Consider the following 27,785-nt stretch of genomic DNA (forward strand, 5'->3'; position numbering starts at 1 on the left):
AGTGATCGCACCATCCCCTGGAGTTCATTAACTCAGTGCTATCAGACTCAGATAAGAGGTTGACATGACATTTAAAAAAATAAAGGATGGTTTTTTAATAGGTATTTTAAAATCTTCACTCTATGTTCTAGACAAGAACTCTTAGCATTTAGATCCAGACAGAAGTTGAAATTTAATTTGTTTAATTAATTAGTCGTCTAATTAGTCGTCAGAGAGAGCTTAGTCACGTGACGTTCATGTCTTTTTCCCCACCGTCATCACGCGTGTGATTCGTGTCCGTGTGGCGTTGTCCTGCCGACACGGCAATACATTTCTGGCAGTATTACCACCTCCCTCCCACCCCCTCCTACCCTCTACACACATGCACACCAACACACACACACACACACACACACACACACTGCGGCCAGCGAGTCAGTGACAGCATGACAGGTGCACCAGAAGAAACCCACGGGAAAGTTAACTTCACATTTGTTTTAAAAAGGCAACGTCTGATAATTTTAAGTGTTAGCCGTACACGACATAGGCCGTTACGTCCGTGTGATATATGGACTCCGTGTTAGTGACTGTCTATTTATCTTATCTTAGTTATGTAACTGTGTTGATTGCACGCAGCTGTGTCGCACCACTTTTTTGCTTGGCGCGTGTGGCGAGTAATTTCACGCTCATGTTTCTAATCTAGTGAAACTGAACAACTTTCTTGAATTGAGGACACATTTACTTCTGTACGATTTTTTCGGAACATTGTCTTGTATTCATTTACTTACTCGCGTGACCTTGCAATAACTTAAAAGTGCTTACTAGTGCACGTATTTATTTTAAATCAGCAGTATACTGTATACAGAATCAGTGCTGCCATTGCCAGCGCATTACAGTAGTGCTTCAGACTTTACCATAGCGAGTTACCAGCCCTGCAGACTTTACCATAGCAAGTTACGAGCCCTGCAGACTTTACCATAGCGAGTTACCAGCCCTGCAGACTTTACCATAGCGAGTTACCAGCCCTGCAGACTTTACCATATCGAGTTACCTGCCCTGCAGACTTTACCATAGCAAGTTACGAGCCCTGCAGACTTTACCATAGCGAGTTACCAGCCCTGCAGACTTTACCATAGCGAGTTACCGGCCCTGCAGACTTTACCATAGCGAGTTACCAGCCCTGCAGACTTTACCATAGCGAGTTACCAGCCCTGCAGACTTTACCATAGCGAGTTACCAGCCCTGCAGACTTTACCATAGCGAGTTACCAGCCCTGCAGACTTTACCATAGCGAGTTACCAATCGTGCCAGCAACACTGACAAATGATTAAGTGTACAGAATACCAGCCCAACACAATGCCGTATGTCAGGTATCACTTGCCCACCTTTGAGGACGTGTTGTGTGCAGGTAAGTCTTTTATTTATTACAGTGAGTATTTAGATTACACACGAATAAGCCGATTGGGAAACTTGTGTTTTATAAGCTGTGTTTTCGTTGAAAATAAGTTCTCAAATATCTAGAATTATTCTGATCACCATAGCAACATAGATTTCTGTGCGATGTGGTATTCAAGAATAGTCGGCCATTATTGATTGAGAAAGTGAGCCATCGACTGAGTGTGGGCGATCTATCTGTCCCGCCCACACTAAAACATACCAAAGAAAAGCCTGATGGAGACTGGGCCTTAATTTTATATCCATGAGTTACGAGGACATTGAATAGAGAATTATATAATTATGTACCTAAAATGCAAACGGATGTCGAAGTTTTGGAGTAGCATTACTTAGGCTGTTGCTCGTAATTTTTAAACTCCACTAATTTCAAGTAAAATTATACCACAAAAAAACTGGATTTTTTTCCCTACACATTGATACCAATTTTGTGTCTCTAGCTTAATTAGGAGCTAAGATATGGCCTTTTAAAAATTTGTGGGCGTGGCTAAAACAGCTTAGACCTTCGTCATTCAAGTCAATGTTACATAAGCAAAAAAGTTGGCACCGATGGTTTTTTCATTGCATCATCACGGATTCGCATTTTTCGAAAAATTAAAAAATTATAATTTTATTGCATCATTCGGGATTCGCATTTTTTTAAAAACTAAAAAATTATAATCAAGCTTAAAGTCTAAGTTATTATACTGGACTGGATGTGATTTGAATGAGTAATTTAATGCCATTCATATATTATTATTGACTTATTACTCCGTGTAAAAAAAATAATGTAGATCTAGGTTTAAACTAAACTAGATCTAGTTATTGTAAATCGATTTATTATTATTTAATACTGTTACTACCATTATTGTATAATAGAAATGCATAAGCACATATTACTGCACACGTTCTTTATATCTAATTGTAATGAACGATATTACTTGGGTAGATGAAGTAGAGTAGAGTACATACATACACACACTTCATGATAAATGGAAGTAGCAATTGGTTGCCTTTACTTTCTCTCTCAGCCCCCCCCCCCCCACTTACTTGATATTCCGTGTCTATATTAGGAGGCCATAATAAAATTATAGAACAAAATAAAAAGAAAACAGCTTTCAAAGTGTGTACCAGTGTTTATTACTACTAAACTATGCAATGTAAATTATAAGAATGTGAGAAACACAGTATTAAAATACAGTAATCAGATTACCACATGAATTTTAATTTTGTCTAATAAGATAGAAACATTTAGGAGAATGGCAAAGTAAAAAAAAAGATTGTTTGCACTAATTTAAAAATATGTTTATCAGAGCAAAGAAATAAACTACATAGTGACAACCTCAATTTAGCCCTTGTATAATCTACGACCAACACAGTACTGTAAAAAAGTTACATAATCATAATTAGTGTGAAGAAACAAATCTACAGTACAAGAAATCAGCCTCGTCTCATTAAGATCTCTTAAGAAGAAAAGTAGTATTAATTATCAAGGAATAAACATTAAAATATTGGTTTAAAGTATAATTACTAGTAAATCTAACCCATTCATTGAATGTATGCTGGAAAAAAAAATAGGTGTCGAAAAACTTCTTGGACCACTTTAGTCTCTTAGTGTTAAAACAATTTTCTTAAGTATCAATTATAATTAATCTTTAGATACAATTAGCACATCTGAGGAAAAAAATATATTTTAAAAAGCGTTAGTACTTGTGTGATAAATTAGTTTGGACCAACATTTTTGAAGCACATTAACTACTGATTCTAGGATTATCTAGCTGATTTCAATTACCCTGAAAAATAAGTTAAGTAATTAATTAAAATGTAATTTTTGTTTACACTATGAAAACTAAACTTAATTATAAACATTGTTAGTATTAGTTTTCAAAATAAGTTTACAATTCACAGCAATCATTTTTTCAGTAAGAATTTACAAAAACACTAATGTTTAAAAAATAAAGTTCATTTTTATACTAAAAATGAAAGAAGTACTCTGAAATTCTGATTAGCTATTATTCAGAAAGAAAAACAAGATTCCTACAAAGTTAACAACCAGTGATTCTGCCAGATGACTGAAATCCTCAGCATTATCCCCATCCTCTGCCCAGTAGCTTATGGTGTAAAGAGCAGACTTTTATTTTGTTGCTGGCACCCTTTTAATAGTCCTTCCAATGTATTGCGACACACCCTGATCACCTTGCTCCCACTTATGAGTCAGGTAGACACCAATCAGATTTCCCATCAGATACCTCTCCAGCTGTCGCACCAAGAAAGGCTCAGTAGAAGTCAACAACGCTTCCATGACTTTAAGAAACAGAGTACATTTGATCGCCACATTGCGTTCTTGTAACTGAGCTTTATCGAAGGACCAGAAATTAACTTCCCAATCAACCTGAGTGCTTGCGGCGCTGCACGGGAACCCCAGGCTTCTTGAGATCTGCAAGCAGTTGAACGTAGATTTTAGTTATGTCCCAGCAGCCACATCATTCTCCATGAAAACTACCTGAAAAGAGAAGGGCAAATGGAATTAGAATTTAGCAGACCATTTCACAAAATATATATCTAGCACAACATATTGCAAAGTAAATAAAATAAATATAAAAATTAAAAATAAATTCAGTCTCCATACTTACTAAATGTACTTCCACCTGAGACATTGGTTGAACATAGAAAGGGCTGTACACAAGTTCCACCAACCTATTCCAGTCACAAGCCTCTGTTCTCCTCAGCCGCTTTATCTCAGCCATCAAGTTTCTGATTGCATTAGCAATCCTCTTTACACATTGTTGGTGTTGCCTATAAGTAAATAAGATGTACAAAGAAAACAAATTAACCCAAGTTGTAGGCACACAAGTCTAGAAATAAATTAATATTAATAAAATTATCAAGTACTAAAATTGTCCTTAATAAAGAGGTCTAAGGGCATAGGGCTTTATAAAATTATATTATTATATAGGCCTAGTTATTAAGTTATAGATATATATACATAGGCCTAGGCCCTATATTAATTTAAATATATAGGCCTACTTGATGGAGAATTATACCTGAACTAGTCTAAATCTATTCTTAACCATTTAACAATGTCTCACTATTTTTACAAGTTCTAGATCTAGACTAGTACTTGTATGAAATAGAATCTAAGAATAGTTTCGGCAAAAATAAAAACATTGCTGTAACTGAAAACGTGTAAAAATATAACTAAAAAATTAATGTAGAGTCCTAATCAAACATAATGATTAAATGATTATGTTCATCTAAATGTACTGCATTAAAATAAATAGGCTAATTAGTAATTACTGAAATGGTATAGGCCTAGGCCTACTTATTACTTAATACTACTTATTAGGCCTACTTAACTTAGTACTTAATGCATAATTAGATGAACACTTAGGCCCTATAAATTAATTTAACTTATCTAGATTCTAGAATCTAGATCTAAATAAAAATTAGTGTTGGCCCTATTAGATTAATTAAATTAGATCTAGATTCTAGATCTAGAATTAAACTAGATCTAGGCCTTACTAAAGCTAGATTATTTCTTACTTTTTACTAGATCTAAATCTAGTCTGATCTAGATCTAGAATCTATATCTAGTTACTATAGATCAATAGATCTAGATATCTAGATCTAGATCTAGTAATCTGGATTCGTTTTTCTAAATCCAGAATTTATTAGGCTATCTAGAATTCTAGATCCAGGTCTACTTGTGTAAAAATCTTAAAATTAAATTAATGTAGAGTCTAGATCTAGACCTAATTGTCCTAATCAACCGTAATAATTTGGTAAATGTAGGCTACTTAATCTAAATTCTAAATTATTAATATTAGTAGGCTAATACTAATATCATAGATATCAAGTAATGCGATATTTTAATAACGTAAGAATCACAGGAAATTTGGCGCGAAATTAAGGCTCTCTCGCGGCCAGCCTTCCTAGGCTTGCGGACCATTGAAATCGTAATTTTAAAATATAGGTTAATTCTACAATACCCAATTATTACTATTTTCAACATTTAGGCATCTATTTCTAAATATTAAGTACTTTATTATTTATAGACTCTTACCTTATATTTCAGCACATTGCTCCTCTGTAAGATAATAAACGAGATCCAAAAATTAAAATAGGCTTTGAATCTAAATCCTCTTGAGGTTTAAACAAAGATGCGCACTGTGTCATGCGTAGATCAGGTGTGCTGTGGTAGAGCCTTAAGCGACACGGCCTTAATTAGCAATGGTCAACCGGAAACATGGAATTTAGGTTCAAGGTACAGCCATGATTACCATGGCAACAAAGGTCACGGCGCAAGCTGCGCAACTCGCTTATTTACTTTGCCATAAATTTTAAAATAGGAGCTAAATAACCTTATTAAAAATTAATGGAATTAACGGTAAATTATAAGGGTACTAGATCACTATACTTTAAAATTTAAAAATAGAAAAAGTGTTTATATATATATATATATATATATATATATATATATATATATATATATATATATATATATATATATATATATATATATATATATATATATATATATATATATATATATATATCGTAAGGTATGAAGACCTGTATGTCTAATTAAAAAAATGTTTACACGTGGTGTTAAAGATTAACGCATTATAATCTGATAGTGAATTACATCAAAGGTTAACCACCGTTAAGGACTTTGGTCTAGTTATGTTTTTAAAAAAAAGCAAGCACATTCTGCTTAGTCAGCAGCACAGTATGTCGCATGTAGACGAAAATAAATAAATAATACATGCAATCTGTCTTTAGTGTTACAGTGGTTTTATATATATATATATATATATATATATATATATATATATATATACGAGAAAAATGGCCCGTTGAGGAAGGGTACAACGGGCGCTAGGCTGATAGTGCTGTCTCTTTTCTCTAAACTAAAACCAACCCACCCCCCACACACCACCCCCACCCCACCACCCCCACCCCCCACACCACCCCCCACACCACCCCCCACCCCCCCCCACACACACACCACCCCCCACACACCGCCCCCCACCCCCACCCCACTGTCTCTTTTCTCTAAATTAAAACCACCCCACCCCCAACACACACCACCCCCCCACCCACCCCCACACACCACCCCCCCCCCACACACACCCCCCCCCCCAAAAAAAAACATGTCTACCGTCCCATTCAACGAAATATAATTATATACTTTTTCCAGTGTCCGCCCCCTCCCCGAAAATTCTACCCCCGCCACCGAAAATTTCAAGTACCCCCCACCCCTCTCCGGGGAGGAAAAAGTCTAAATTAAAACCACCCCCCCACACCCCCCCCACACCCCCCCCTAAAAAAACATGTCTACCGTCCCATTCAACGAAATATAATTATATACTTTTTCCAGTGTCCGCCCCCTCCCAGAAAATTCTACCCCCGCCCCCGAAAATTTCAAGTACCCCCACCCCTCTCCGGGGAGGAAAAAGTCTAAAAGAAACACTGGTGTCGCGCTTAGCCACTACCCGAAGAATTGCATTAAAGAAATTGCAAGAAAACCACTTTTTAGATTAGACACATTAATTAGGCGGTAATTTTATTATAGAGTATCGATGAAGAAATTTCTTTTGAGTTAGGGGGGGGGGGGGGGGGGCTCAGACGTTCTTACGCGGGGGTGGGGCTTCGCCCCTACCCGAAGAATTGTATGAAAGAAACTCTTCACGCAAACCACTTAGATAAGACAAAATTTCCTTTTTATTCAATGTTTACTCTCCGGTTTGAGATTATTTTCTACTCTGTGCTAAATGTGTCGACGTCATACTTCGTTTTTCGAAATACTATGCATGTTTTTAATTTCCTTGTGTTTTCTCTAGAGCGTTCTTGTCAGACAGAGCGTTCTTGTCAGATAGACAGACAGCGAAACTATTAGTATTAACGAGAAAAATGGCCCGTTGAGGAAGGATACACCGGGCGCTAGGCTGATAGTGCTGTCTCTTTTCTCTAAACTAAACCCCCCCACCCCTCACACCCCCCACCCCCACACACACCACCCCCCACCCACACACACACCACCCCCAGCCCCCCCCCCCACACCCCCCATACCCAACAAAACATGTATATCGTCCCATTCAACGAAATATAATTATATACTTTTTCCAGTGTCCGCCCCCTCCCCGAAAATTCTACCCCCGCCCCCGAAAATTTCAAGTACCCCCACCCCTCTCCGGAGAGGAAAAAGTCTAAACTAAAACCACCCCACCCCACACACACACCACCCCCCCTCACCCCCACCCCCCCCCCCCCCACCCACCCACACACACACCAACCCCCCCCCCCCCCCACCCCCAAAAAAAAAACATGTCTACCGTCCCATTCAACGAAATATAATTTATATACTTTTTCCAGTGTCCGCCCCCTCCCCGAAAATTCTACCCCCGCCACCGAAAATTTCAAGTACCACCACCCCTCTCCGGGGAGGAAAAAGTCTAAATTAAAACCACCCCACCCCCCCCCACCCCCCTAAAAAAACATGTCTACCGTCCCATTCAACGAAATATAATTATATTCTTTTTCCAGGGTCCGCCCCCTCCCCGAGAGGGGGGGGGGGGCTCAGACGTTCTTACGCGGGGGTGGGGCTTCGCCCCTACCCGAAGAATTGTATGAAAGAAACTCTTCACGCAAACCACTTAGATTAGACCAAATTGCCTTTGTATTGAATGTTTACACGATAATCAATGACGTCATATTAATGTGTGCACTATCCGGCTTGAGATTATTTTCTACTCTGTGCGCTAAATGTGTCGACGTCATACTTCGTTTTTCGAATTACTATGCATGTTTTTATTTTCCTTGTGTTTTCTCTAGAGCGTTCTTGTCAGACAGATAGATAGATAGATAGACAGACAGCGAAACTATTATTATACGAGAAAAATGGCCCGTTGAGGAAGGGTACAACGGGCGCTAGGCTGATAGTGCTGTCTCTTTTCTCTAAACTAAAACCAACCCACCCCCCCCACACACCACCCCCACACACCACCCCCACCCCCCACCACACACCACCCCCTTCACACACCGCCCCCCACCCCCCAAAAAAAAAACATGTCTACCGTCCCATTCAACGAAATATAATTATATACTTTTTCCAGTGTCCGCCTCCTCCCGGAAAATTCTACCCCCGCCCCCGAAAATTTCAAGTACCCCCACCCCTCTCTGGGGAGGAAAAAGTCTGAAAGAAATACTGAAACCAACCCAACCCCCACACACACCACCCCCCACCCCCCCCCCACACACCACCCACCCCCCCCCACACACCACCCCCCACCCCCCACCCCACACACCACCCCCCACCCCTCCACCACCCCCCACCCCCAAAAAAAACATGTCTACCGTCCCATTCAACGAAATATAATTATATACTTTTTCCAGTGTCCGCCCCCTCCCAGAAAATTCTACCCCCGCCCCCGAAAATTTCAAGTACCCCCACCCCTCTCTGGGGAGGAAAAAGTCTGAAAGAAACACTGAAACCAACCCACCCCCCCACACCCCCCTCCCCAACCCCACACACCACCCCCACCCCCCCCCCCCCCACCCCTCCACCCCCCACCCCCCCCCCACACCCCCCCCCCCCCAAAAAAAACATGTCTACCATCCCATTGCAAGAAAACCACTTTTTAGATTAGACACATTAATTAGGCGGTAATTTTATTATAGAGTATCGATGAGGAAATTTCTTTTGAGTTGGGGAGGGGGGGGGGGGCTCAGACGTTCTTACGCGGGGGGTGGGGCTTCGCCCCTACCCGAAGAATTGTATGCAAGAAACTCTTCACGCAAACCATTTAGATTAGACAACATTTCCTTTTTTTCAATGTTTACGCGAGAATCAATGACGTCATTACATTACTGTGTGCACTCTCTGGTTTGAGATTATGTTCTACTCTACGCTAAATGTGTCGACGTCATATTTCGTTTTTCGAATTACTGTGCATGTTTTTAAATTGCTTGTGTTTTCTCTAGAGCGTTCTTGTCAGACAGAGCGTTCTTGTCAGATACACAGACAGCGAAACTATTAGTATTAACTAGATAAATGGCCCGTTGAGGAAGGGTACAACGGGCGCTAGGCTGATAGTGCTGTCTCTTTTCTCTAAACTAAAACCATCCCACCCCCCCCCCCCACACACCCCCACCCCCCCCCACCCCACACACACCACCCCCACCCCCACCCCCCACCCCCACACACACCTCCACCCCCCACACACAACCCACCCCCACCCCCACCCCCACCACCCCCACCCCCCCACACACCTCCCCCCACCCACCCCCACCCACCCACCCCCACCCCCCAAAAAAACATGTCTACCGTCCCATTCAACGAAATATAATTATATACTTTTTCCAGTGTCCGCCCCCTTCCCGAAAATTCTACCCCCGCCCCCGAAAACCTCAAGTACCCCCTGCCCCTCTCCGGGGAGGAAAAAGTCTGAAAGAAACACTGGTGTCGCGCTTAGCCACTACGCGAAGAATTGCATTAAAGAAATTGCGAGAAAACCACTTTTTAGATTAGAACACATTAATTAGGTGGTAATTTTATTATAGAGTATCGATGAGGAAACCACCCCACCCCACCCCCCCCCCACACACACACCTCCACACACCACCCACCCCCACCCCCACACACACCACCCCCACCCCCACCCCCCACACACCACCCGCCACCCCCCCCCACACACCACCCACCCCCACCCCCACACACACCACCCCCACCCCCACCCCCCACACACCACCCGCCACCCCCCCCCCACACACCACCCCCCACCCCCCCACCACCCCCCCCCCGCCACCCCCCACCTCCCACCCCCCACCCCCCACTCCCAAAAAAATCATGTCTACCGTCCCATTCAACGAAATATAATTATATACTTTTTCCAGTGTCCGCCCCCTCCCAGAAAATTCTACCCCCGCCCCCGAAAATTTCAAGTACCCCCACCCCTCTCCGGGGAGGAAAAAGTCTGAAAGAAACACTGAAACCAACCCACCCCCCACACACCACCCCCACCACCCCCCCACACACCACCCCCCACCCCCCCCCCCACACAACACCCCCACCACCCCCCCCACACCCCCACCCCCCCCCCACCCCTCCACCCCCCCCCCCCCCCAAAAAAACATGTCTACCGTCCCATTGCAAGAAAACCACTTTTTAGATTAGACACATTAATTAGGCGGTAATTTTGTTATAGAGTATCGATGAAGAAATTTCTTTTGAGTTGGGGAGGGGGGGGGGGGGGGGGGGCTCAGACGTTCTTACGCGGGGGGTGGGGCTTCGCCCCTACCCGAAGAATTGTATGCAAGAAACTCTTCACGCAAACCATTTAGATTAGACAACATTTCCTTTTTATTATTCCATGTTTACGCGATAATCAATGACGTCAGTGCACTAAATGTGGCGACGTCATACTTCGTCTTTCGTTTCACTGTGAGAGTTTTTATTTTCCTTATGTTTTCTCTAGAGCGTTCTTGTCAGAATTTTTGCTTATGTTTTCTCTAGAGCGTTCCTTTTTTGCTTATGTTTTCTCTAGAGCGTTCCAGAGCGTTCTTGTCAGATAGATAGATACACAGACAGCGAAACTATTAGTATTGATTAATATATATATATATATATATATATATATATATATATATATATATATATATATATATATATATAACCACTGTAACACTATATATATATATGTATATATATATATATATATATATATATATATATATATATATATATATATATATATATATATATATATATATATATATATATATATATATATATATATATATATATATATATATATATATATATATATATAAAGCATTTTTAGAAGGGGTTAGGGTAAATTCCTCTGGTCTATGTGAATACTTTTAAAATCAACTACCAACTGAGTAAATAAATCATCTGGCCCATGACAATACCTAGAACACCAGCTACTGACCGAAACAAATAGAGTACTCTGTTCCACTAAAAAAAACTATAACAACAAATACATATTTGAAAGGTGATAGAAAATATTGATTACGTCATCTTGGTAGGGGGCAGACATCCCGCTGAGACTGTTGACAAAAATTGCCCGAAGGTAGACAACTGTCAGTACAGAAATGGTTACAAGTGTGTGGGTGACAAGCTTTGTCAGCACAGAAGTATTTATATGTGTGTAGGGGACAAGGTTTGTCAGTACAGTATTTATATGTGTGTAGGGGACAAGCTTTGTCAGCACACAGAAGTATTTATATGTGTGTAGGGGACAAGCTTTGTCAGCACAGAAGTATTTATATGTGTGTAGGGGACAAGCTTTGTCAGCACAGAAGTATTTATATGTGTGTAGGGGACAAGCTTTGTCAGCACAGAAGTATTTATATGTGTGTAGGGGACAAGCTTTGTCAGCACAGAAGTATTTATATGTGTGTAGGGGACAAGCTTTGTCAGCACAGAAGTATTTATATGTGTGTAGGGGACAAGCTTTGTCAGCACAGAAGTATTTATATGTGTGTAGGGGACAAGCTTTATCAACACAGAAGTATTTATATGTGTATAGGGGACAAGCTTTGTCACATACATAAGTATGTATATGTGTGTAGGGGACAAGCTTTGTCACACATAGAAGTATTTATATGTGTGTAGGGGACAAGCTTTGCCACACACAGAAGTATTTATATGTGTGTAGGGGACAAGCTTTATCAGCACAGAAGTATTTGTATGTGTGTAGGGGACAAACTTTGTCAAACACAGAAGTATTTATATGTGTGTAGGAGACAAGCTTTGTCAGTACATAAGTATTTTTGTGTGTAGGGGACAAGTTTTGTCACACACAGAAGTATTTATATGTGTGTAGGGGACAAGCTTTGTCAGCACAGAAGTATTTATATGTGTAGGGTACAAGCTTTGTCAGCACAGAAGTATTTATATGTGTAGGGTACAAGCTTTGTCAGCACAGAAGTATTTATATGTGTAGGGTACAAGCTTTGTCAGCACAGAAGTATTTATATGTGTAGGGTACAAGCTTTGTCAGCACAGAAGTATTTATATGTGTGTAGGGTACAAGCTTTGTCAGCACAAAAGTATATGTGTGTAGGGGACACGCTTTGTTCAGCACAGAAGTATTTATATGTGTAGGGTACAAGCTTTGTCAGCACAGAAGTATTTATATGTGTAGGGTACAAGCTTTGTCAGCACAGAAGTATTTATATGTGTAGGGTACAAGCTTTGTCAGCACAAAAGTATATGTGTGTAGGGGACACGCTTTGTCAGCACAGAAGTATTTATATGTGTGTAGGGGACAAGCTTTGTCAGCACAGAAGTATTTATATGTGTGTAGGGGACAAGCTTTGTCACACACAGAAGTATTTATATGTGTGTAGGGGACAAGCTTTGTCACACACAGAAGTATTTATATGTGTGTAGGGGACAAACTTTGTCAGCACAGAAGTATTTATATGTGTGTAGGGGACAAGCTTTGTCAGCACAGAAGTATTTATATGTGTGTAGGGGACAAGCTTTGTCAGCACAGAAGTATTTATATGTGTGTAGGGGAAAAGCTTAGTCAGCACACAAGTATTTATCTATTTAGGAGATACATGTTGTCAATTAAAGAAAAAAATCTACACTTTCTTTATGAAGACTTTCGTAACTTTTTGGTCCAACATGTGGTAAAGCTTTCTTGTTATCGAATAACCACCAGCATATTCGCCGTTAAAAAATGCAACTGTTGGAGAGAAATATACAATTCACGCGCACTTCACGTGCGTTGTCGATACCGTGAGTCAGAGTCGTGACGTCAAGCAACGCACGATCAATGTGTCCTGTTGTGCACATGTTTGTGTTGCGAACTGTGTATCGATGCAGTAATATAAATCGTTAAGCACGTAGATGTTTATAATACTGTAGTTTGATATCGTTCTAGTACAATCAATACATAGCTTGTTGCTGTTTTTGTGTAAGGGAACTCACTCACTAACTAACCGGCTGTAGTCCTGAGATAACTCGTACAATTTCTTAGACATTTGTATTTATAGGAAAATGTATTACGATTTAGCAAAAGCAATTTTCTAACAAAAACTATTCCCATTGTAAATTGACAAAAGATTACGGCCGAGTGATATCCGTACGGGATGTTTGTTACGGAAAGATTAGCCCGGCTTTTGTCTAGGGGTTTTTCTTCTGATAATAATGACCGGCCAATAATGACCAAAGCAACTGTTGGTATAAAACGATGTACATTTTCTATAATCAAGCCATTACTATAACACTACTCAGCGTTAAATAATAAAGCACAACTAACAATGTATTTAGTAAATTACTGTAGTGGTTTAAAGAAAGACACGGAGACAGGTTGAGACAAAGTAAGTGTAATGGTGTAATGACAGACATGGAGGCAGGTTGAGACAGTGCGTGTATAATGGTGTAATGACGGACATGGAGGCAGGTTGAGACAGTGCGTGTGTAATGATGTAATGACGGACATGGAGGCAGGTTGAGACAGTGCGTGTGTAATGATGTAATGACGGACATGGAGGCAGGTTGAGACAGTGCGTGTGTAATGGTGTAATGACAGACATGGAGGCAGGTTGAGACAGTGCGTGTGTAATGGTGTAATGACAGACATGGAGGCAGGTTGAGACAATGTAAGTGTAATGGTGTAATGACAGACATGGAGGCAGGTTGAGACAGTGCGTGTGTAATGGTGTAATGACAGAAATGGAGGCAGGTTGAGACAATGTAAGTGTAATGGTGTAATGACAGACATGGAGGCAGGGTTAGACAGTGCGTGTGTAATGGTGTAATGACGGACATGGAGGCAGGTTGAGATAGTGCGTGTGTAATGGTGTAATGATGTAATGACAGACACGGAGGCAGGTTGAGACAGTGCGTGTGTAATGGTGTAATGATGTAATGACAGACACGGAGGCAGGTTGAGACAGTGCGTGTGTAATGGTGTAATGACAGACATGGAGGCAGGTTGAGACAGTGCGTGTGTAATGGTGTAATGACAGACATGGAGGCAGGTTGAGACAGTGCGTGTGTAATGGTGTAATGACAGACATGGAGGCAGGATTAGACAGTGCGTGTGTAATGATGTAATGACAGACACGGAGGCAGGTTGAGACAGTGCATGTGTAACGAGTGACATGGAGGCAGGTTGAGAGAGTGCGTGTGTAATGATGTAATGACGGACATGGAGGCAGGTTGAGACAGTGCGTGTGTAATGGTGTAATGACAGACATGGAGGCAGGTTGAGACAGTGCGTGTGTAATGGTGTAATGACAGACATGGAGGCAGGTTGAGACAATGTAAGTGTAATGGTGTAATGACAGACATGGAGGCAGGTTGAGACAGTGCGTGTGTAATGGTGTAATGACAGAAATGGAGGCAGGTTGAGACAATGTAAGTGTAATGGTGTAATGACAGACATGGAGGCAGGGTTAGACAGTGCGTGTGTAATGGTGTAATGACGGACATGGAGGCAGGTTGAGATAGTGCGTGTGTAATGGTGTAATGATGTAATGACAGACACGGAGGCAGGTTGAGACAGTGCGTGTGTAATGGTGTAATGATGTAATGACAGACACGGAGGCAGGTTGAGACAGTGCGTGTGTAATGGTGTAATGACAGACATGGAGGCAGGTTGAGACAGTGCGTGTGTAATGGTGTAATGACAGACATGGAGGCAGGATTAGACAGTGCGTGTGTAATGATGTAATGACAGACACGGAGGCAGGTTGAGACAGTGCATGTGTAACGAGTGACATGGAGGCAGGTTGAGAGAGTGCGTGTGTAATGATGTAATGACAGACATGGAGGCAGGTTGAGAGAGTGCAGTTTACTATCTCACGCTGAAGTATTTTTTATCACACCGGGCCATGTCCGTGTTTGCTGGAATGGTGTGAGTCAAGAAAACACTCACACCCGGACATGTCCGTGTTGGCTTAGATGGTGTGAGTAAAAAAAATACTCAGTGACGTGCAGAAGAGCACCTACGAAACAAACAAGATGTCGGACACGTACAGTTTCCTTCTGGAGCTTATAAACAGGATCTCCGTTTTTATTAATGAGGCGAAAAACAAATTAGTTCTAAATAAACTGAGATTTTATTGTCCGTACATATGAAGGAATTATTTGCTGCAACTGCAAGTGTGATTTAACTTGAAAACTACCCAAGTGGCTAATAACATAACCTATACACTTCAAGGCTGTACCATTACATCACTGAGGTAAGTGTCACGTTTAACGGATTATGGACGCTAATTTTTAACCTGCAATCCGCATGGGGTTAATTAGCTTCAGGCTTTAAATTCGAAAAACTTAACCTTTGTTTTAAGCTTCATAAGTTTATGCTAAATACAATTTTTGTTGTAAGGTAAATCTGCTAAATACAATTTTTGTTTTTAGGTTAATCTGCTAAATACAATTTTTGTTGTTAGGTAAATCTACTAAATACAATTTTTATTGTTAGGTAAATCTACTAAATACAATGTTTATTGTTAGGTAAATCAACTAAATACAATTTTTATTGTTAGGTAAATCTACTAAATACAATTTTTGGGAACAGGGCATTTCCCCCTGTCAATTACCCCCCGGATATTCCCCCCCCCGACATTACCCCCCCAGAGTAATTACCCCCCCTGTCAATTACCCCCCCCCTGTCAATTACCCCCGCCCCCGGACAGGGTTAGAGTTAAGGTTAGGGCTAGGTTTAGGTTAAGGGTTAGGTTTAGGGCTAGGGCTAGGGCTAGGGCTAGGGTTAGGGTTAGGGTTAGGGTTAGGGTTAGGGTTAGGGCTAGGGCTAGGGCTAGGGTTAGGATTATGGTTATGGTTAGGTTTTAGGGTTAGGGTTAGGGCTAGGTTTAGGGTTAGGGTTAGGGCTAGGGCTAGGTTTAGGTTTAGGTTTAGGTTTAGGTTTAGGGCTAGCGTTAGGGTTAGGTTTAGGTTTAGGGTTAGGTTTTAGGGCTAGGGTTAGGGCTAGGGCTAGGGTTAGGGTTAAGATTAGGGTTAGGGTTAGGGCTAGGGTTAGGGTTAGAGCTAGTTTTAGGGTTAGGGTTGTGTCTAGCTTTGGTTTTGGTTTTGTGTGAAGTTTTAGGCTAAGGTGGATGCTTAGGTTTTGGTCTTTTTCTTAAGGTTTGGATTAAAGTAGTGTATAGGTATAAAATTCTAGTTATAGTTAGGATTTTAACTTGAGAGGGGGGGGGTAATTCCCCCCGGGGTGGGGTAATTGACAGGGGGGTAATTGCTCCGGGGGGTAATGTCCGGGGGGGGGAAATATCCAGGGGGGTAATGTCCTGTAGCCACAATTTTTATTGTTAGGTAAACTTACTGAATACAATTTTTGTTATTAGGTAAATCTATTAAATACAATTTTTGTTGCTAGTTAAATTTTTAAAATACACAGGAGTAGGCTGGCTGTGTTTTTAAGCTGTCCATAAAATAAAGAAAAGGGCCCCTACACCTGATTTAAATTTTCATTGTGCATTTTTTCCATCTAGGCCTTAGACATAGGCCTACAAAGTCACTATAAATTTACAAACTGCAACCTATAACAATAGGCTAAGAAAAACGAAAAATCGCAAGTTTTAAATTGACATAAAACCTCACATATGCGGTTATAAATCAAAATCTAAGGACTTGACATAGAATAAGATGTTTCTTTTAGCTAAACTTCAAGGTCAGTAATTATGTCATTACTTACTTTCAAAGTACTGATAAGCCTATTACAACATCGAGATGCTGGTGACCCAAAGGGAATTTTTTTTCTTTTTAATCTGCCAGATACTGCTATTTTGTTAATAAATCTGCCGGATACAACATTTCTATTTGGAAAATCTACCGGATTCAACTGTTATGTTAGTAAAATCCGAGCCCGCTGTGGTGGTTTTGACCACTAATTATTCTAGTCATGGCTATCTCTGTTCGACCCCTCGCCCGTGGCCGGTGACGATGACCTGTAAACAAACCATGCTATCCCCAACACAAACCATGCTATCCCCAACACAAACCATGCTATCCCCAACACAAACCATGCTATCCCCAACACAAACCATGCTATCCCCAACACAAACCATGCTATCCCCAACACAAACCATGCTATCCCCAACACAAACCATGCTATCCCCAACACAAACCATGCTATCCCCAACACAAACCATGCTATCCCCAACACAAACCATGCTATCCCCAACACAAACCATGCTATCCCCAACACAAACCATGCTATCCCCAACACAAACCATGCTATCCCCAACACAAACCATGCTATCCCCAACACAAACCATGCTATCCCCAACTGGCTGACCCGACATGACCACATACGTAACAGGCGAGCCCATGACCTAGAAACAGCTCGGTGACCTAGACATACATTGCTGGTTGTACACCCTCGTTTATCGACGCAGCAAAAGCGGCGGTGTAATGTCTCTAACCCCCCCCCCCCCCCCCCCACCCCTCCCGACGACATCACGCTGATAAAACCTTGAGACCAGTAAACGAACTGTTTGTTGTCTGCAGACGATTAGCAACCGACTCAGTTGTAATTAGCGTCAGTATTGTGGTCGCCATTGTAGACAACTTATTCCCCTATAGCCCCTGAGGAGCAAAGTGCTTCAGCTACATCTATCCAATGGACTGGTCACCATAATTACGTTACTCTTCTGTTGTTGCTATCCTTTTTATTAGTCTTCAATAACAATAATTTGTAAACTTTATCCATGTAAAAAGACCGCATAAGTAAATCCTGGAGGTGTTGGACTACCGAAGCGGACTTTTGTTAGTTCCTTGTAAGTTCTATCTTTACACATTTGTTAGTTCCTTGTAAGTTCTATCTTTACACATATGTTAGTTCCTTGTAAGTTCTATCTTTACACATATGTTAGTTCCTTGTAAGTTCTATCTTCACACATATGTTAGGTCCTTGTAAGTTCTATCTTCACACATATGTTAGGTCCTTGTAAGATCTATCTTTACACATTTGTTAGTTCCTTGTAAGTAATGTAAGTTCTATCTTTACACATTTGTTAGTTCCTTGTAAGTTCTATCTTCACACATTTGTTAGTTCCTTGTAAGTTCTATCTTCACACATATGTTAGGTCCTTGTAAGATCTATCTTTACACATTTGTTAGTTCCTTGTAAGGTCTATCTTCACACATTTGTTAGTTCCTTGTAAGTTCTATCTTCACACATTTGTTAGTTCCTTGTAAGTTCTATCTTTACACATTTGTTAGTTCCTTGTAAGTTCTATCTTCACACATTTGTTAGTTCCTTGTAAGTTCTATCTTCACACATTTGTTAGTTCCTTGTAAGTTCTATCTTCACACATTTGTTAGTTCCTTGTAAGTTCTATCTTTACACATTTGTTAGTTCCTTGTAAGTTCTATCTTTACACTTTTGTTAGTTCCTTGTAAGTTCTATCTTCACACATTTGTTAGTTCCTTGTAAGTTCTATCTTTACACATTTGTTAGTTCCTTGTAAGTTCTATCTTTACACATTTGTTAGTTCCTTGTAAGTTCTATCTTTACACATTTGTTAGTTCCTTGTAAGTTCTATCTTTACACATTTGTTAGTTCCTTGTAAGTTCTATCTTTACACATTTGTTAGTTCCTTGTAAGTTCTATCTTTACACATTTGTTAGTTCCTTGTAAGTTCTATCTTTACACATTTGTTAGTTCCTTGTAAGTTCTATCTTTACACATTTGTTAGTTCCTTATTAAGTTCTATCTTTACACATTTGTTAGTTCCTTGTAAGTTCTATCTTTAATTACACATTTGTTAGTTCCTTGTAAGTTCTATCTTTAATTACAAATTTGTTAGTTCCTTGTAAGTTGTATCTTTAATTATACAGGTGTTAGTTCCTTGTAAGTTCTATCTTTAATTACACATTTGTTAGTTCCTTGTAAGTTCTTTTTTTAACTACACGTAAGTTAGTTCCTTGTAATGTCGTTCCTTAATTACAAAAACATGTTTCTAATTAGAGAATTAAAATGTTTATCGATAATTAGCTTATCTTAATACAAACCATCCACATAGAGAACTCGACCTGAAATAACGCTTGAATAAAAGCATATTTTCGTGTAAGGGAAGAGGTGGGTTGGCGTCTTATTTCACAACTCATTACAATCATTGTTGTCGTAATGCAGTGTGTTTGTTTTTTAATTTAAATTTTTTCCGTATTTACTATATTGAATCAGATATAATGTAATGTTCAACGCAAAACTTGGCTTGTAGTACTTTATGATCTACACTATCAGTGCTAGCTTCTCCAAAGGGTAAATGCCAGTAGCGTAGCCAGGATCGTCTCATGGGGCTGGGGGGGTTCAAATTTTTACCCGGGGACAAACTTTCGATTTGCACCCCCCCCCCTCAAACTTTCGATTGACACCCCCTTCATACTTTATATATATACCGAGGGGTCCCCCTAACCCCTCCACCTGCCTACGCCACTGGTAAATGCTACTAGTTTCTTTATAAAGCCAATAGACCTCCTGAGTACACTAGCCGGAGTAGCTGGTCTAAAACATGTAGCTTTCATTTCCTGTTTACTTTATGGTAAGTGAATTCACTTGAGAAAAATAGACACTGTCTTTCCACTTAAATTTACTATGAACACATTTAGCTGGTTTAATTCTTTTAGAGTAGCAAGAGGTAAGCATGGCTAACATAGCAGCCACTAAATATATCATAGTTAACTGGGACTAAAGGCCCCACAATATATATATATATATATATATATATATATATATATATATATATATATATATATATATATATATATATATATATATATATATATAGGCTATATATATATATATTACTGTTCATTGTTATTATCTTAAGTAAAACAATTGCTAAAAGACCAAGTGATTCAAGGTAAACACGTTGTTTGAATTTGTAAAGCTTCGGTAAACAGGGTCGTGGTACCAGAATATCATGGGCTAGATTAGAAGGTACAGTACCGTAAAAAAGCCTGGGTAAGCACTTTAGCAAACGGGATATGGCTTGTCTATTGATACACTTACCACAGTACAATTTTTATGTTCAAACTTAGACTTGGATTGATAGCTAGGAAAATTGAAGTCACAGTTATGAAAATATATTAGTCTGAAAACGATGCATGAAAAACCAACTTCCGTCAACATTTTTTGAGGATTGTTTATTTATTGAACTCTGAAAATAAACGACTGGTTTAATGTTAAACGTCTAACGAAGTAGTTGTTCGGCTGTATAAATTCATTTAATTTGTTTGTTTAGCAGACTGCTTTTATGAAACTGTGTTGTGTGTATCAGTAGAGTGTGGGGGAGGGGGGGGATAGATTGATCTTAGTTGAAATCTCCCATTAGCTGGTATTGTCATGTGTCGTGGATGCCACACCTGCTAATTAGCTGCGTTATTCATAAGCTCTCTTTGTTCTGCCAGGGACCAGAGGAGCTGAGCGAAAAGATGACATCAAGTGACACTAAATCCTTTGAATAGTATCCTAATCTCCTAATTTGTTTTGACGCGTTTATATGGCTATTATATTTTGTGAGATTTTTAGAATTAGTAGGTGGCAATAGATGTTGATTGGGAGCGTGTCTAATTATTTAGCCGCGTAATTTTTTGTTATTCAGACTGGCCGCGACCATCTATCCATTTCAATATAAGTGTAAATAGAACTTAGAATGTCAAAATGTATGAACATTAGTAGTGAAAGCATAATAATTTTGTCATAGTGAACATTTCCACCATGTATATATATATATATATATATATATATATATATATATATATATATATATATATATATATATATACATGCATACATAAAGCTGTAAATCATAAAGCGACACTATCGCTCCTTAACTTTAGATGACTATTTAAGGGGATCATTGGAAGGGGTATTGCCACCCCTCCCCACACCCCCGTCTCCCCCCACCAACGCTACTGATTCACGTTCACACTTCACACCGGGCGTTGTTGTACCAGCTACTTGGCAGAAGTAAATATGCTTTTCTTATTTAAAAAGAAAAATCATTGTTTGCTGAGAAGAAAGGTGGGGAAAAATACAATGGGCCAATTGGCGTGCTTTAAATGTTTTTCGTAATATTTTTTTTATAACGGAGAGAGCGAGAGAGAGGTCGAGAGAGACACAGAGAGATGCACTTTTTTTTAGTTACCACGGGCTTGTGTATGTGTGGCGCTGTGACCCTCTTTGACAGACTGCGTAGCGCGGTGTTTATCCGCCGGCCCGCTGGCTTACTATGTCACGCAGCATAGGCCACATGCGCTTTTTTATTTAAGTTTCAGCCTCACCACAGCTGATCAACGTTACAGTATTGAAAAATTTGAAAACAAACTAATGTACAGATGATTAGACGAACTGTATAGAATTGAGAACTACATGCAACTTCAAACAGGTGTGATTTTAAAGCGACTTATACCAAGAACTGACAACAATAAAATCCGAGCTACAAGGACGAGATTTAACTTCGTAGGTAAGAAGGTGTAGTAGCATGGACGTAGAGTGGAGGAATCATTGGTTTTATGAAGCGGACGGGGCGAACAACAACATGTTGGACAACGATTCAGATTACACCATCGGCCACAGATCTGATGTATTCAACAACAATGACATAGCTGAAGCAAACTGCGGCGCCAACAACAACAGCAACAAGAACAACCACGACAACAAAGCTGACTGCGACATAAATGCGAATACAAGCAATCCTTTCCTGAAGTGTGTAGATACATGTATTAAGAATTCGAAATGGAAAAGTAAGTCATTCATTTTGACTTGTCAAAACTTTAAAAAAAAAACATTTAATAATTGAGTAGGCCCTAAGCCTTATTTTTAAAAAAATAATAATAATTGAGTATGCCTAATAATTTTGTAAATAAAAAAATAAATAATGTTGTAAGAGTATGATAATAAAGGAAAAATTCAACATTTGACTTTTTACTTAAATTTGTATTGGCTAACTGACCCGTAATGCAGACCACACCATCCCTTATTATAATACTAATAATAATACAGAATACAGAGGTATATAAAACAGGTAAATTCTACTTCAATTGCCACATGGCAACCAGACTGAGTCCGAACAGAGACCGAGTAGTATTAGAAAAATAAAAATACAATTGTATGCAGCATTGTTGAGTTACACAAGCTCCAAGTCAAGAAAATAAACTACCACTTTTTAACTTCCATATTGATTTAACTATTTTCTACATCGTGTGGCCCCAAAATAAAAATTGTTACGGGTCAGTGACTGGTAAACAGCGCCCTACCTTATTAAAATCGGATGGGGGGGGGGGGGGGGGGGTTAAATTGAATAACCATATAAATGGGGAGAGGGGGGAAATGGATAGTGCCGTTTGCTTAATTTTAATGGAGTGTAGTAAATTGTTAGATCATTTCTAAGACTTTTTTACCACAGAGGCGAGGTAGTAAAAAAAAATCAAGAAATTAAAAAAAAAATTATGTTATTTTATAGACTAATGGTATTTGATACACATTGTAGAATATATATAGAATTTAGATCTAGATCTAATAGGCGGAATGTAATCGTCTTCTTATAAAGAAATTATACAATTGTAAAAACAGGCCTATGAAGTTAATTGAGTTAATATTTTTTACATTAATTACATAGCTCAGCTTATTAATACACCGCGACTTCATAAGTCCAGTCCTAGACTAGTATAGATCCACTATATAACTGGATCTATACTTCGTACCCTAACATTTTCCCGTTTATTGATACCCGGCCAGCGTTGCCTACTTCTCATGTTGTCTGCATACCGCATACACGCTCTGACCTTGCAAAACATCGGTATGGCACGAGAACCGACGACTCTGATTGGCTAACTGACGTCACGATCACGTGAAGACTGGGGGTCTGATTCGGTGCTAAAAATAGATTTTTCGTCCTTGGTGTGTTATGATTCTACAATCCATGAAGGATCTTAGCCTAGGCTTATAAGCTCTATGGATCTAAATTTCATTCATTTTTTCGTCAGTGGAAACATGAAGGCGGACTTGCCATGGACTAATCTAGATTTAGACCTCTATATGTAATAGATGTATTATAACCACCGGACATACGCAGGTGTATACACTAACCGGTCTCTTCAAAAACACGGTCGTTCAGAAGATTCTTAAACTAAACTCTAAAACCTAAGACTACTTTATTTTACAGTGAGAAAAAAACTACAGGTGCGTATTGCGTATGATTAAGTAATCCTAGAGTGACAGAGTCCTAGATCAAGTAATCTAGATCTAGATTTAGATCTAGAATCTCTCTAGACTAGATCTAGACTTCTAGATATCTATCGATCTAACAATATTCTAATAATAGATCTAGTAGGAGCCTAGTCTATAAATCTAGATCTATTCTAGATCTATCTAATATAACTTAGAATCTAATACTTTATTAGTGGCCGTCACTAGGTTGGGTGACTCCAGGTACGGTAGCCAAAGGTACACGGTAGTACACACCCTTCACCCACGGCCAGGCTAATAATGGCCATTAGAAGCAGCTGTCAATGATAGCTGTTTTGCTACTGTGCATATTTGATTATTTGTGCAACTAAATCCAGGAGTTGGATCTCTATAGGCCTATTAAGTTTTATTATTAAGTAATTAGTAATCAGAAAACTAAAAGCACCATTCTGTAACAAATGACTAGGGCCTATTACTATTATTTGATCAGATAGTCCCAATAGGGGCTAATATTTGTTGTTGGTTTACGCAACTTTACTCTGTTGTAACTTAATGGGTTTGTGTAAGTAGTTAGTCTACAATTTTACAAATAAAATTCCTTAAATCTGTATTCGCTACTAACTAATCTAGTATTTAGTAGTATAGCCGACTATCACTTATGACTAAATAATAAATAAGTATTAAATATTCATTTATTTTCTTTGAAATTACACTGAATAAAGGTTTATTTAACTTAGTTTTCTACTTACTCTGTTAATTTGCAAAAGCCTACACCTGAAAGATTTCTTGAGTGGCCAACGTTTTTACTATTTCATTTGTATGATAATAATGTTTATTTATTGTTTTTAGTGCAGTTAATAGCTTATTACTTTTATTGTTTAGGTGTATTTAAAGTATTTCTCATTACTGTTCACCAGAACTTAAAATTCATAGCATCTGTGATTGAGTGATTTGTACCAACTTGTTATTCCCCTTTAATTTTTAATGACTTATTTAATATCTAATTTGAGTATATAATGTTGCAAATCTGGAAATTAATATATCTTTTTAAAGAATTTTTTTCTTTATTGTAGCATTATTGAATTAATTATTGTTCTATTTTATATTTTCAGACTTTCCAATGCTCGATTTTTTTCAAACCGCTCCTGAGGTTTCTAATTCTAGAATACCCATGGATTTCTCCCCTTACCTGCTGTCTGCCAGCCCACCAGGGTCAGGATTTGACTTTATGGGGTACTCCAGTCAAAACACTCACAGTCATGTAGGCTTGGATTCTTCCTTGCTACACGGTACCTGTCCTTTTCATTATAATTCTATGCAAATGGCACCAGAGTCAAATCTCAACAAGAGGAGGAATGCACCTCTTAAATCAATCATAATTAAATCTGAGAGTTCCAGTGATTCTGAAGGTGATGTTCCAACACCAGAAAGTCCTCATTCCCCTGGGAGGATTCAGAAAAAAGTATCATTTGCAGACCATAAGGGTTTGGCATTAGCACAGGTGCGATTTGTTAAAGAGGGTCCTGATGAGCCCCCCCACCTCAATCCTGAAATATTATCGTCCTTAACACTTGGTGCTAATGCAGATGTTACAGGCAAGCCTCCTATCAAACTATGTTTTGCCCAGCCAGCATCAGACTACTTGGCATTCAGAGACAAAATCAACAAGGAGTTGGTGTCCTTAGAAAATGTCATACTTAGAGACTACACTGTTGAGGGTACCATCAAAGTAAAAAACATTGCATTTGAGAAACATGTTTTTGTAAGGCTGTCCTTAGACGAGTGGGAGAGTTTTGAAAACATTGATGCATCTTATGTGCCTGGGCCTGGCTTGAGCTACTCAGAGCCATATGACACTTTCTCCTTTACTATGGAAATCTCTCCAACTTTTGACATTTCCAAGAAAATTCAATTTGCAGTGTGCTTTGAAGAAAATGGTAATCAACACTGGGACAGCAATGGTGGGAAAAATTATTGTATTATTTCAGAAAATTATGAATCCTGCAACAGATCATTACAGCAGAGCCCATATTTCAACCCAAGGTGGCTGCCAGAAAAACAAACAGAAGCTTGGACAGAGTTTTCTGTCTGGAGAGATGTTGACTCGTCAAGTCCTTACTACTGAAGACACACTACACTTGTTACTGTTGCAAACCCCACGAGCAAGCTTCTAACTTGTCTCACTCAGCACCCAAGCTGCAAACTTAGTTTAAGCATTCAGTGCTTGTATAAGCTAAGAAGAGTGCAAAACTAACCAGTAACCCAGTTAAGGGTTTTAACAAAGATATATCAACGTTTCTACTTCCAGTAGATACATCCCAACCGTAGCCAAATGTGTAGTTTTGAGCTAACACTAAATAACACATTTTAATCATACCAAAGCATTATGAATGTTGCCATTGTACTTAACTTACCCATGCAATATTTTAGTTGTTCCCTCAATTTTTTATAGACTGTCTACTGTCTGTGTAATTAAAGAAATATGAGGGCTGGCCTTTCTTGAGTGCATTTTTACAATAAGATTGATGGTATATTTTTTAATCAGTGTACACAACAACATTTAAAGAGAGAGAGAGAGTAAATTGATTTGTATGTAATTTGCTCAATTAAAAAAAAAATAATTACTCAAGCTCTTTATGTTTATTGCTCGTTAAAAATGGTAGGGTCTGCTTGTCATATTTTTTTGTTTGTTCTGCCAGATATGATTGTAACAAGTTAAAAATTGTTTTGCTGAAGTATTATTAGTCTTTTTTGTTTCATGTGTAAAAATGCAAAAATTAAGGTTATTATTACGTGTGTGTGAATATGTAAATGTTAACATTTGTAAAAAAACAATTTGAAAATATAACCAGAACAGATACACAGAACAATATCATGTCCATTAAATGTATAAAGGATTTGAAGCCAGAAAAGAAATTACATTCATTTTAATAGGAACCATTACACTTATTTTTTTTTAAGATGCATACCTCACATCCCTGATACATTTGACATCTTTTTATTTGCGTGCTATGTGGTGATTAGTCAGCAATGTCAATTCTTTTTTCCCCTGTCATACATGTAGGTGAGAAGGGTAGGCTAATTTATTTTCAAATGATGCAAGTTGTTAAAAGTTTTATCAACTGTAATTTTTAGATTTTTATAAACGATATGAAATTATTTAGCTGAAGATTGTTATTTTCAGTTTTTATGGGTATGAACATATCAGTAAAAAATATATTAGGTCTGGTGCATTCCATTGTGCATTTTGATACAATGCACTTTAATGTTTATGTTGTTTAGATTTTAAGCTGGCAAACTGCTTCATTGATTATACAAACTAGATCAGGTTCTAGCACTGATTACAGTGCCTTTAAAGCTTGATCTAAGTTGGATTTTGATACAAAAAACTTGATGTTAAAACTTTTTTTTTTTTGTTTAACTGATATTAATCTTTTGAAAAAACAAACTGGTGTTGATCAACTTGAGGAGTCTTTGCAAAATCTGCTAAGTGGCTGTTAATTTTCCAGATATCTTTTTTTTTTTTTTAAATTTACTTTTAAACTAATCTTTGTTGTTTTTTTTATTTTCTTTTTTTTTTTAAATTTTTTTTTTACACTTTAATGATTCTTAGTTGACTTAGCAGACTCCTGACAAGCAAGTTGATCAGGGAAGAATTCATTTTTGAAGTAGCTTATAACTGCCTTTATTGCGTAGTATTTTAGCTGATACAATATTGTGTTTCATTAGAGTTATTTTCATTACTTTTTTCAACTATTATTTAGTAAAACAAAGTTTGATTATGTAATACAAAAAAGGTGCTCCCAGAATCCTATTCTCCACACGCATGCTTTATGTTGTACCTTCCACTAGTGTTAACTCTGCCAATGTACAACATAAACTGTCAGCTTGTGAAACAGATCTGAGTAGAGAGCAGCTATCATTTTGGTGTTTCAATTGGTGCCTCTCTTAATAGTTATACTCCAGCAAAGGCATGTTTGACAGTTAATTCACATTGAGTTTAGCTTAGCAGGATAGTGGGAGATATAAATATCAAGTTTTTTTTTTTAAAAAAACGATAACAGTTTCCTTAAATGCTTAAATTGATATTATTTTGGCTGTGAATCACTATTAATTAAAGCTTTCAGTGATGTAACTTTGTTTAGTTTGTATATCCATATGTTTAATTTTCATTCA

At 38.7% G+C, this 27,785-nt stretch overlaps 1 protein-coding gene across 2 annotated transcripts; it reads left to right on the forward strand.

Moving 5' to 3' along the window:
- The first annotated feature begins 1,144 nt into the window (after positions 1–1,144).
- On the forward strand, positions 1,145–26,429 carry LOC131941669 (protein phosphatase 1 regulatory subunit 3B). Of its 2 annotated transcripts, none has more exons than XM_059301066.1 (2): positions 1,145–1,387; positions 24,722–26,429. In XM_059301066.1, the coding sequence occupies exons 1-2, from the start codon at positions 1,303–1,305 to the stop codon at positions 25,732–25,734; spliced, it is 1,098 nt and encodes a 365-aa protein (XP_059157049.1). In that variant the 5' UTR covers positions 1,145–1,302; the 3' UTR covers positions 25,735–26,429. The 2 variants fall into 2 exon arrangements, with proteins under 2 accessions (XP_059157049.1, XP_059157048.1); XM_059301065.1 differs by lacking the exon at positions 1,145–1,387 and adding an exon at positions 21,661–22,165.
- The last annotated feature ends 1,356 nt before the right edge of the window (positions 26,430–27,785 follow it).

The sequence above is a fragment of the Physella acuta genome, unplaced genomic scaffold (assembly GCF_028476545.2).
Source record: "Physella acuta isolate Inbredline_101_S28 unplaced genomic scaffold, ASM2847654v3 ptg000369l, whole genome shotgun sequence".
Taxonomy (NCBI): Eukaryota; Metazoa; Mollusca; class Gastropoda; family Physidae; genus Physella; species Physella acuta.